The sequence below is a fragment of the Mytilus galloprovincialis genome, chromosome 1 (assembly GCF_965363235.1).
Source record: "Mytilus galloprovincialis chromosome 1, xbMytGall1.hap1.1, whole genome shotgun sequence".
Classification (NCBI taxonomy): Eukaryota; Metazoa; Mollusca; class Bivalvia; order Mytilida; family Mytilidae; genus Mytilus; species Mytilus galloprovincialis.
The window spans coordinates 38,790,255-38,803,949 of NC_134838.1; the positions used below are offsets into that span (position 1 = coordinate 38,790,255).

The following is a 13,695-nucleotide window of genomic DNA, read 5'->3' on the forward strand; positions in this document are numbered from 1 at the left end:
TGTTATCTGTTCTGACGGGTATTTCGCCCACATCTCAAATAAATAATCAAGTTTCTTTTTCTCAATTCTAGACCGGGGTACCTGTTCATCAATGTCACGAATCTTAATGTAATTCATAAAATTGTATGTTCTTAATTAAAGATTGTAAGGTGTCGACTTTTTCTGCTTAATACTTTTGATATGTTCGTTAATAATAATGAAAAAATCTTTGCCATAAGTACTTCCAAGATTTTATAGTGTATAATTCGCCATAAATACAATTTTTATTGTCATATAATAGCGGTATTTTTAAGAAATTGCCATAGAGCATTGCCATTGATGATTCATATTGGCCATTTGGTATATGTTTGTGTTCAAAGCTAAACGTACATGTAGGACAAATTATTGAGCAAGGATTTCTTGGCGTAACAAAAAATATGTTGGTCCGAGAAACGTGAACACAGAAACCTGATCAACATTGAATTTCTGCTGACCAATGTCCACACTGAGTGAAAGATACATACATTTTATTAACATAAAAAGAAAACTTTCAATGTTAACTTAAACATATAAGGATCATTACTTCAAAAAAAAAATTTGAGATTTTTTTTTCAAAATTTGAGAAATTTTTTTCGAGTTACATTAAAAAAAAAAATATCATATCTTACTGTAAAGAGAAAATAAAACACAAAATGCATTTTCTATCTCCATATTTTAAGGGAGAAAAAAAAATTGCAAAATTTAACACAGTATATTTTTAGGTTCGTTCGTTCTGGTTTTTAGTGAAACCTTCGTCAATAGATGAATAAAGAACGTTTTAAAAACCTCTAAATGCACAAAAACTGTAAACAGTTGTGTTAAATTTTCATATATCTGCATGTTATATAATTCCTTATCATTGGAATTGTATTGAAACTGTTTATTCGAGTATATTTGGGTATATTGGGGTAAAAAGTCATTTTGTGATCGTAAGCGGCTGACATGAATTGGACAAGTTACGATGAAAAAGTGATTTAAAATTAAATATATATATAAAATAAAGTATTATTGGTGTTAAAATAAGCTGAAAATGCTTAAAATAATAATATTATTCAATAACAATATGTTGAAACTGTTTTTTGAGGTATATTGGGGTATATTGGGGTATGTTGGGGTATATTGGGGTAAAAAGTCACGCCGTTGTTAAGCGTGGTAAAATCTTTCAAAAATCACCTTAATCCCTACAATTCAGAGCCTGATATTTAATAGAATCAAGTATATTTTATCAAGTTTCATATGTAATGTTGATACAACTTGGTTTAAGCTTCATTTTAGTTAAAATTGCATGTAAATCAAATTTGTAAATTTTTTGAAAAATGTTGGCAAAAAATGCATATCTTCAACTTTTCTGAATTTGGGATTTTTGTGAAATTATCAAATTTTCTCGGGTGTTTTTGAGAAATGTGCACTGCATAGTTAGCACTGTAGTTATGAAGTTTGGATACTACTTTACCAAATTAAATAGAAAAATGCTTGGGACCTTTTTCAGTTTGATCACCATAGCAACCATTTTTTTCCTTGGAAACTGAGTTATTATTTGCAGAATATAGCAGTTTAATGTCCTGAATTGTTTCATAACCGATAAGAAAATACATAAAAGCTAACGCAAACTTTAAATTACTATCGTCAAGTGTTGTTGCCTTCAATTATTACCATGGAAACAAAGATTATCCATAGCAACATCCATCTAAAAACTGCATAAATGGAAATTTATGTAAAAAAATACACAAATTGGGGGTGTTTATTTTCAAATTGGAATATGACTTTATTCTTAGCTTCACTCGCAGTCTTGTCTGATGTTTTTTTCAGACAGTTTAATAAATGTGATATATTATGTAACATTGGGGTTGGAGAGTTGGGAAAAAGGGGGGTATATTATTTTTTTCAAATGTTTCATACAAGTTGATCCTTGAAAAGATAATTGCGTTTTGTCGGAATTAATTTCGAGTTCATCATAATCTGATAATCAATTTTTAAAAGTTAACAGATGATGAACTTCATTGGATTGCAATAGCCGGGCAAACCTAAGGCAAGATTAATATGGCCCTTAACAGTTGTAAGAAAATTCTTAATTTCTTAGAGCACACACAAGTTTGAGATGTTATCCCACAAGCATATTTCACAAACTTGACCTGTAACATAATAATAAGCTTATAAACCAAAAATAGAATCATTTGGTCAAAGCATTTCTAAACTGAATCTGAAGTGTGATGGACGGGTGGGTAGACGGACAGACAAATTGAACAAATATTAAGTCGGTGGGGACTTAAAAAATAATAATAGTCAATTGGTAATCGTTGATATTAGAAGTCCAGTATAATGGAATCCTCTTAATAAATAGCTATTAGCATATCATGAAATAACTCCTTTGTTGTAGTACTATTCCGCAATTGGAATTCAGGATCTCCGAGAAAGATGAATAGATACATCTGCTAAGTTAGAATTGTGCTACCGGATAAAATGATTATGCTATTACCGGCAAAATTATCAAAACAAAATTATTGTACAAAATAATTGTATTAATTATGAATCATTTCTTACTATGCACCGTACTACATACTGTAACATCTCATATGTTCATGCTTCCGATAACATTATATCTTGTTATGTGGTGTGTGTGTGTGTGTGTGTGTGTGTGTGTGTGCAGGGGGGGGTCAGCTGAAGCACACTTCTAATCCTTCTGAAATCCCCTTCTTCTCCTTTAAGATAGTCAACATGTAAAAATGTATCATTTGTTTAGGTTGAATCTTCAAAAAAATCGTTATGCTACTCTCAAAGTCTTTTTTTAACCTTTTCTTCAATTACGCCCCTATTTTCTGTATCTGTCTCTGTAACCTTTATAAAAGATTGTGCAGTAATCCCGAGATTTGGAATGAAACCACTAAACTGAGAACGTGTGAAGAAATACAAGATTAATAACAGTTAATTTCAAGACAAAATACACACATGGTATTATTCAATTAACAGCAACACTAGAAATAGCGCAGTAAATACCAATCTTATTTGTCTTTGTAAATATCAATGCTTTCTAGTCCTAACAAGTTGAATATAAGACTTTAACGTCCCATGTAAAATAAAAGAACAAATTTCAGTGTCTCGCGCATTGCAAACATTTTATCTATTCAAGGTACAAGGGCAAAAACTAAAATATACACTTTATGGCCGCGCCGCAATGTTGGGGGGAGTAAGTTTTACCCATGTCTGTCAGTACGGTAGTCATCTCAAAGTTTGTTTCCATTTTCTAATTTTAGTTTGCCTCAACCAAATGTTATGAAAAATATACGCAATGCTGATAAACACAAAACAGATATCAAGTTTGAATTTGTTGCCGTCACTTTTTTGTTTGATACTTTAAAAATGTTTAAAACCCAGAACCAGACAAGGTTAGAACTGTATAGTTTGCCTTAAATGACCTGGTTAACTGACGAAATTTTTAAAAGTAACTTTTTCATCTTAGGAGAACCTTTTTTTTCTGTCATACATACCATATAATATTTTTCGACTTTAGTGTAGATTATTTTTTATCGTTTCTGTTAATATAAAAAAAAGATGTGGTATAATTTCCAATGAGACAACTCTCCACAAAAGACAAAAAAGACATAGAAATTAACAACTGTAGGTTATCATGCAGCTTTCAACAATGAGCAAAGCCCATGATACATAGTCTGCTGTAAAAGGTCCCAAAATGACAATGTAAAACAATTCAAACAAGAAAACCTAACGGCCTAATGTATGTACAAAAAGTGAACGAAAAAAAATTTAAAACACATACATACAGGCTCTTGACTTGGGAGTGATATTGCGCTAGGAAAATTTCCTACCAGTGGTAAAGGACATTATATTGTAAGAGCTATACTTTCAAAAATTATATGGACCTTGACAAAAGTTAGAATGAGCTATTGCAATCCCCATGAAGTCCATCATCTGTTAGTAAAATTTTATGAATAATTATAGATTTCCAGATTGAAACAAAACCTGACAAAACGTTGTAGGAAAAAGTAAAACTAGAGGCTCTTAAGAGCCTGTGTCGCTCACCTGTTACTGTATTTACTGATGTCGGCCATCTTGGTTGGCAGACAGGGTAATTAGACACTTTTTTAAAATAGATACCCTAGTAATGATTGTGGCCAAGTTTGGTTAAATTTGGTCCATAGTTTTAGAAAAGAAGATTTTTGTACAAGTTACAAAAATGACGAAAAGTTGTTCAATATTGACTATAAAGGACAATAACTCCTTAAGGAGTTCTCTGACAATTTTGGTCGTGTTGACTTATTTGTAGATCTTACCTTGCTGAACATTATTGCTGTTTACAGTTTATCTCTCTTTATAATAGTATTCAAGATAATAACCTGATAAACAATTAAATTCCGTCAGATTTGCTCTAAATGCTTTGGTTTTTGAGTTATAAGCCAAAAACTGAATTTTACCCCTATGTTCTATTTTTAACCGTGGCGGCCATCTTGGTTGGATGGCCGGGTCACCGGACACATTTTTTTTTATCTGGATACCCCAAAGATGATTGTTGCCAAGTTTGGGTAAATTTGGCCCAGTAGTTTCAGAGGAGAAGATTTTTGTAAAAGATTACTAAGATTTACGAAAATTGGTTAAAAATTGACTATAAAGGGCAATAACTCCTACAGGGGTCAACTGACCATTTCAGTCATTTTGACTTATTTGTAAATCTTACTTTGTTGAACATTATTGCTGTTTACAGTTTATCTCTATCTATAATAATAACCAAAAACAGCAAAATTTCCTTAAAATTACCAATTCAGGGGCAGCAACCCAACAACGGGTTGTCCGATTCATCTGAAAATTTCAGGGCAGATAGATGACCTGATAATCCATTTTATCCTGTCAGATTTGCTCTAAATTCTTTGATTTTTGAGTTATAAGCCAAAAACTGCATTTTACCCCCGTGTTCTATTTTTAGCCATGGTGGCCATCTTGGTTTGATGGCCAAGTCATCGGACACATTTTTTAAACTACATACCCCTAGGATGATTGTAGCCAAGTTTGGTTAAATTTGGCCAAGTAGTTTCAGAGGAGAAGATTTTTGTAAAAGTTTACAGACGACGGACGCAGGACAACAGACGCCGGACGACGGACGCCAAGTGATGAGAAAAGCTCACTTGACCTTTCAGGTCAAGTGAGCTAATAACAAATATACGGAACACTGAGGAAAATTCTGAATGGAAAATCCCTAAGCAAATGGCAAAATCAAAACCTTAAATACATCTAACGAATAGATAAAAACTGTCATATATTACCGACTTGGTACAAACATTTTCTTATATAAAAAATGGTAGATTAAAACTAGTTTTATAGCTAAACCTCTCAATTTTCCTCATAAGGATCTATGAAAGATTCAAACAAAAACCACCCAACCTCCACTACTCCCCCAAAATGCCACAGTGTATATATTTAGATTTGTTGAGTCTTCTCAAGGAGCAAAGACAGGACTGAGAGTGAGACAAAGCAAAGCATGCAGTTATATTCCCATTAGAAAAATTAACATTATCAAACTTATTTATATATAATTTTTAACATAAAACTATATTATATATCTTTTGATTGGGTGTTGGTGATATTTGTTACCATGGCTACTATTGTTTTAATACTTAAGGATTGTAGTTTAGAGTTAGAGTATATATATGCTTTTATGTATTTTTTATAAAGGTTTGGAAACAATTGAGAACATTGAATTTCCTATACTGCAAAATTCAACAAATAATATCTGTGTTTCCAAGGGGAAAATACGTTAATATGGTGATAAAATTCAAGAGAGCAACACGCAATATTCTATTTATTTTGGTCAAGTAGTATTCAAATTTTGTTACTACAATGCTTGCATTTTTATATGCTTTACATATTTGCACTTTTCGGAAAAACACACGAAAAAAATTGATAATTTCATAAAAACTCCATATTTCAACAAAAATGAATATATGTGCTTTTTAGTATATTTTTACAAAAAAATCTAACAGTCGATTAAACTGTTATCTTTACTAAGCTCTGAAGCTAAACCCCCAGTTATATCGATGTTATATATGAAATTTCTGAAAAAAAGTTTGATTCTATTCATAATCAGGTTCTACGACCAAACGTTATCGTTTCAAGAATCTACATGTATGATTTTTTTTTTAACTAAACCTACCCCCCGTTTTTTCCCAACCTTCCAACCCCAATGTTACATTATATATTACATTTGTTGAACCTTCTGAAAAGAACAGAAGAGATTGTGAGTGAAGAAAAGCATGCTGTCATATTCAAATTTGAATATTAACTCTCTATATATGTATTTTTTTTTACAATACATAAATCCATTGATAGATTTTAAAATAGATGTTGCTATGGATAATATGTGTTTCCATGGTAACTATTGAAGTCAGCAACTCTTACTGATGGTGATTTAGAGTTAGCGTATGCTTCTATGTATTTTTTTTATCGGTTATGAAACAATTCAGTACATTTAAGCTCTTAAACTGCTATATTCTGCAAATAATAACTCCGTTTCCAAGGAAAAACATGGTTGCTATGGTGATCAAACTGAAAAAGGTCCCAAGCATTTTTTATTTAATTTGGTAAAGTAGTATCCAAACTTCATAACTACAGTGCTAACTATGCTGTACACATTTGCAGTTTTCTTAAAAACACCCGAGAAAATTTGATAATTTTGCAAAAATCCCAAATTCAGAAAAGTTGAAAATATGCATTTTTTGGCAAAATTTTTCAAAAAAATTACAAATTTGGTTTACATGCAATCTTAACTAAAATGAAGCTTAAACCAAGTTGTATCTATGTAACATATGATAATTAATGAAAAATGCTTGATTCTATTCGTAATCAGGCTCTGAATTGTAGTGATTTAGCTGATTTTTGAAAGATTTTACCACTCTTAACAACCCCAAAAAAATAGTGTCCGTTACCATGGCAACCACTCATATTTTCCCACTCAAATTTATTTTTTGAGCAGTATGTGGTTACTGCTTCTTCTAGGCCATTTATAGATAAAATCTGAAACCCTCATAAATCACGTGTATATGGCACTCTGCCTGATTCTTATGAAGAGCTGTACTTCAATTGTTACTTTCTTCTCTGTCTTCTTATGAGCAAATATGAAGCTATTTTGTTAAGAAACAATGATTTTTTTATCAAAATCATTCCAACATAATGAAATTAGGACATTTTCTGTTGTGACCATGTAAAAAGATTAACAAATACAACTCTATAAGTGCCTATTGCATCATATCCAGTGACAAATATTTCTGATATTTTCAGGACCATAACAAATTTTCAATGAATCAAAAGGTAGGTTTGGATAGTTTGTAAACAAGAATGAAGGGCAGAATTTCTACAGTTACTGGAATGTCAGGCTATGTTGCACACAGCTAAATTTTTCTTGCAAAATGCAACCAACTGATTCAGAAGACAGAACAGCTTTAGGAGAAATATAACACCACATAGGCTTTTTTCTTTATTTGACATGTTTATACAGTAACATAACATCATTTTACATTATCATCAATAACATTAACATCCTTTATTGCAGATCCAGTAAAACAGATCATTGTCCTTCCGTATCATTGTTTGAGACTGTTTATGATATATACTAACAGAAACATTCAGAAAAATACTCATGATCATTGTCCTTTTGTATCATTGTTTGAGACTGGTATATACTAACAGGAACATAGAAATATCATTTAATTAGTTTTCTACAATTTACTTCCTTGTTTTCAAATCAGATGACCATGTTCACATCAGAAATGACTTGATTTTATAAAAAATCTTGTGTTTTTCCATCAACTAAATTTCTTAAATTTTTTCATGTTTTCTCTCCTAATCCAGCATCTTTCCATTTTGTTTGGAAGAATTTTTCTGTAACATTGGCACACTTATAATACTCTGTATCTGGTTTATTGTAAGATCTACAGTTAGTAAAAATTCTGTTCATATCTGCCATGAATAATTTCTTATGACAATAGTACCGATTCTTTATTCTATCTCCCATGGTTTTCAAATCTAAAAATAAATATAGAATGTTTCAATATTTTTGTTATGGATTAACAGTATAGAATACAAAATTGAGTACAATAAACAAATATTACTATATACATTGTGTCATAGATAAAACTTATTCGTTCAGTGTGTTTTTTACTTGTTTTTGTTATGTCTTTTGATTGAGTTGAGCCATTTCAACTGATATTTTAGTGCGTCTTTCTATGTTGAGTTACACTATTATTTCAGATTAGGGTCAAGGTTGGTGTATGTTTAAACGTTTAAACCTGCTGCATTTGTATGTGCCTGTCTTAAGTCAGGAAAGAGGGGCAAAAGATACCAGAGGGACAGCAAACTCATAGATCGAAAATAAACTGACAACACCATGGCTAAAAAATAAAAAGACAAACAGACAAATAATAGTAAAAAAGACACAACATCGAAATCTAGACTAAGCAACACTAACCCCACCAAAAACTGGGGGTTATCTCAGGTGCTCTGGAAGGGTAAACAGATCCTGCTCCACATGTGGCACCCATCATGTTGCTCATTTTTATTACAAACTCGGTTCAGAGGTTGTCATTGCTAATATGGTTCATAGGTGTTTCTTGTGTCTAGATTTTAATATATATTAGACCATTGGTTTTCCTGTTTTACACTAGTCATTTTTGGGGACCTATATAGTTTGCTAACCAGTGTGAGCCAAGGCTCCATGTTGAGGGCCGTATTTGACATAAAATGGTTAACTTTTACAAATTGTGACTTAAATGGAGAGTTGTCTAATTGGCACTCATACCACATCTATTAACGTAACAGCGAGTAAGCATTCTAAGAACATAATACTGAATGATAATAATTCTTTATTTAGTTATCATTAATAATCATCTTTAACAGTTAAAACAATATATATAAACAACTTTAAACTTTTCCCCCTTTCTAACATCACATTATTTCTTAGCTCTGCATTAAAACGCAAATTTGTTCCCATTAGATGTCAATTTATTATCACCTAAAGAGGCACTTATATTAAGAGAAATAGGACAGCACTCATAGAAATGTCTAATATCCTTTACAAATTATACCGGTAATGTAATAAAAAAAATATACCCGACAGACTAAATGCATCAGTTAAGTCAATATCTACGTAAGTGTAACTTACCCATTGGGAATTTTATGTGTTCATAATAGTCTGGGGCTTCATTTTTCTCCACAGGTTTTAAGAATGGCCAGGCACTGGAATGAGCCTACAAAATTTTTGTATATTGTATTAGATTTCAAACACTATTATGGAACGTTGTAAAACCCAGCCACTTGGGTCTTATCAAAAGGTTATATCAAAATGTTATGACTTAATATATAAAATAAAGTAAGACGCCAGTTATCATAATTTGATTGATCAAGTACTGTGTTTAATATATATAAAATTTGCAGATACAATGTACAAACAAATAAACAACTAATATTTTAATGCAACACGACTGTAACATTAATTTTGATTGGATAACATTTCCAATTTTCAAGCATCAATTCAATGCTAAGAAAAGTACATGCAAGTGCAGACGATGAATGCCAGATTTTTTTGACGTTTTTATCTGTCAGTTTCATTAGAATCGAGATAACAATATTGTATTTTCAGCTCTGACAGCATCATTTGGTGATTTGATGGTCGCAAATACCTGTTTACTGGCTCCCCTAACATGTCGCCAGTAAACTTAATTTGCGACAATCACCATTTGATGTTGTTGGAGCTTAAAATACAACACAGTTATCTCCTAAATGTACATGATATACTTAAATGATAAACACACAGATAGCCAAAAGTTATACAAACATTATATATACGTTGTCATGGCTACCCTAGTGGTCAAGGACAACTTGCCCTTGTTTACCAGTTATTGTCCCTTGGAATTTAATACAATGACATATATGTTAAGTAGATAAGACTTACTACTATTATCTTCAGATTTATACTTTTATTTCATTTTATAAAATATTTTGTTTGACACTAATGAGACAATGAAATTCAGAGTTTTCTGTTATTTTTTTTTTAAATGTTGTGGGAAGATAAGCTACCAGACTATATTCATGAAATAAACAAGCTACTTAAATCAGTATTGAGTTGTGTAATAAAGTGTCTGCTAAATTATAAAAGTTAAAAGTGATATCATATGGTAATTATAGACTGGTATTAAAGAGGTGGTGCTTCCAATTTAAACTCCACCAGTTGAAGATCATTTTAGCATTACAGCTGTACTCTTACTTCATATAAATGACATAACTACTGACATAAATACTTGAATAAAAATGGTCTAAAGATACAACCGATGAAAATGAAAAAGGAAATGGGGAGTATATCAAAGAGAATAACCAAGTTCATTTATGAAGCATATTCATTTAGATACAAGAACTATATTTAAGTGTATTTATATTAAGTGGCTAACACAGCAACATTCTTGTTGGTGAGGATGAAGCCATTAAGAAAGAATCTGAACGATAGTTCTGATTCAAAAATTTAGATATATAAAGTCTGAGACAGATTTGTTAATAATGAGGTCATGTAAAGAACAACTGCTGCTTTTACTGAAAAATCTTTCAACTCACTCGATACTTTTAAAATGTGTTTTAATACAGACATACTTTTGGGTGTATTTGGGATATTTGGTATTTAACACAATTAAAAATAAATTGCTTTTCCAAGCGCTGCTGGATATGACCGCAGAGGCCAAACCCTAAACAGTTGGGGCATAAATGAACACAATATTCACGCTTGATACAGGTCTGAATTTGGATTGTGATTAAATATTTGACACATAATAAGTTTCTGACACAGAATAAGTGTAGTCAAAGAACTTAGATTAGGTTATATGATTTGAATTTATATTCATGTTTTTTGCTTTTGTGCATTTTGGCAATACACCATGCTGTTGCAAATTAACCCTACCCCCTTCCCCCCAACAAAAAAAAAAAAAACCCAAATATACCCCATCTTTCTTTGTTGCTTTTTAATAAACAGTAAATTCAAAAAATAAATTGACAGCTGATCACCTCACAACAAAATATTTCTTTATAAATAATTTAAAAGTAGTTTAAGGGAGGTAATTAAACACAACATTGTACTTTAAGTAATTGCCCATTAACCAAGAAACCCTTGTTTTTGTCCCTTTTTTCCATTAAGTCCTAAACTGTTTGAGCCATAACCCCCAAAAGCCAATCCTAACCATCCCTTTGTTGTATGGAAACTTGTGGTATACTTTCAGAGAGATCCATACAACTTTCCACAAGTTATTGTCTGGAAACTAGAAAAATGCATACTTGGGCCCTTTTTGGCCCCCAATTCAAACATTGTTGGGACCATAACCCCCAAAATCAATCCCAACCTTCCTTTTTTGGTTATAAATCTTATGTTTAAATTTCATAGATTTCTATTTACTTGATATACGACCGCAAATGTTTTTGCAGTCGTTCAATAATAAAATGGGAATTTCAAAGAAAACAGTTTTGTTGTTTGATAGTTATCACTCAATATCTTTGACATAAAATTAATAATTAAGTAAAATTAACCTTAAAAAGAATTATTGTGTGGAACAATAAATATTTATATAAAAAATTGAACAAATAACATAACAAATTTTTACATTAAATGGATCAAACTTACTCTGACTTGATTTAACATTGTTTTCAGTACCGTTAACAGCTGGTCAGGGTCCATTGGTGGCTCGGGGCTAAAATAAAATAGTTCCATATAATAACTTATTTACAATTTCCATCTAACTTTAAAAGTCTACTGATATATCTGACGTTATGTGTTATTGGTGTTGATTACTTATTTTCATGTGAGCAAATTTCATACAATGTTAAAAAAAAAAAAAGTGGCTGTGTGATACAGTACTGTGAAAGTACTTATATTTGTGGGGTAACAATTTTCGTGGTTTTCGTGGATGACTTTATCCACGAATTTAAGTATCCAACGAAATAAAACAACCATTGTTCAAATCAAGACATGGAAAGATTCCCATGTAGGTTTGACTACTGATATGATCTAGAGAATGTTTTCAATAACGCCAAATCTGAGAATAGAATACTTTAATAGCAGTCACAAAACTACACTTGCATGCAGGTTTATACCCATTTAATCTTAAATAACCTAAACTGTACAACTTTTGATCTTTCAATTCTCATAAAAAATATTTTTGATCGATGAAAGTCAGATTTCCGGTATTGATATGCTGGTATGATAAAGTGTTCATTTTATATCCTCATAGTTCTCGTACACATGGGAAATAATAATTTCATGATGGGCTTGACAATTCAAGATACGTTTATAGCATTTGTTTGTGTTACTGTTTTCTTTATGTGACATGTTTATGGCCTAATTAACACCTTTGATGGCCTTTAATCACTTTATCTTGGGTTAATTAGTGTTGTCACTACGATTAACATGGTTCAATGTTTACTTTGCAATTTCCTTCAATTCAGACTATTTGTAACCTTTGTGTCTAAAGGCTTTATTTTTTTCATTTTTTTTATAAGAACACTAAAATCCACGAATTTAAAAACCCACGAACATAAAAATATTGCTCAAAACACGAAAATTGATACCCACGAAAACACAGTAATTATAAAGCATAATTTACACCCTTGTTTTATCATTTTTTTATATGAATAATTTTTACAGCATTAATCATTTGTAATGGTGTTGAATCTGTATGCATCGGTGGCCTTCAGCTGTATCTCTGCTCTTTGGTCGAGTGGTTGTTTTTTTGACACATTCCTTATTTTCATTTTCAATCTTAAATATATAATACTGTTTGATATGCATAATTATCAAATCAGTTATTTCAAAAAAAACATATTTTTTAAATTTAGTGAAAATTAGCAATCCCAACACTTTGCTGGTTGTAGAATACACACTTTTCTTCTGGTGTAGCTTTCCATCCCATCTCCTGTAAACCAGGTATACTTTCTATAGGAATCTGTCTTACACCTTCTTTAAAACATTTCAGACCAGGATACACTTTCTCCATCTGTTTCTGTTTTCTCTCTATAATCTTTTTTACAATCTATTAAAGATTTTAATAAATAGCTAGTACCAGTACATGCTCTCATGTTTGTTCTAGTGTAATAGAATAATTCTGAGTCAATACTAAGAGGAAAAGTTTAGTTTTGATCTTTAAATAAATGTTAATCTTATAAATTTTAACAATAAAAGTTAGTAAAAACTTGACCAAAATAATATTTATCATCTTGTATTTACACTCACAAAATTGCATACAATCTTCAGATAACAAATCATGTTTTTCTTCTTTTAAACATATGAATCTAAAAAGTTTAATAAATGTAAACAAACAAGATATGGCTACCTCTTTCTGTTTTCTGATGACACTAGAAAAGTTTGTATAACATATTTTAGGATTCAATTCACATCCCATTAAGGTGGCTCCTTCATAATCCTTTATGTAACCTAAATATGCAGATTTTGGAAGCTTTATCTCCTTGGAAAATCCCTGAAATAATAAATAATACTTTCATTATAATTTATAATTATATACCATTAGATTTTTATAGGTCATAAACTCTTTTACTTAAAGTTTGGTTCTTAGAAATTTGCTTGAAATACAGTTCCTGTATCTAAGCACTAGTTCTTCTTAATACTCATAAAATAACTAATAAAAAATT

The 13,695-nt window shown here is 31.0% G+C and overlaps 1 protein-coding gene across 1 annotated transcript in view; it reads right to left on the reverse strand.

The window, feature by feature from the left end:
- Positions 1-7,482: 7,482 nt before the first annotated feature.
- Positions 7,483-13,695, reverse strand: part of LOC143073685 (histone acetyltransferase KAT2A-like) — a 31,480-nt gene continuing 25,267 nt past the window's right edge. The window contains exons 13-17 of the mRNA XM_076249428.1: positions 13,380-13,523; positions 12,931-13,079; positions 11,675-11,741; positions 9,179-9,263; positions 7,483-8,043 (exon numbers count right to left, since the gene is read on the reverse strand). Of these exons, the coding sequence (XP_076105543.1) occupies positions 7,847-8,043; positions 9,179-9,263; positions 11,675-11,741; positions 12,931-13,079; positions 13,380-13,523 (642 nt within the window). The 3' untranslated portion in view covers positions 7,483-7,846. The remainder of the gene's footprint in view (positions 8,044-9,178; positions 9,264-11,674; positions 11,742-12,930; positions 13,080-13,379; positions 13,524-13,695) is intronic.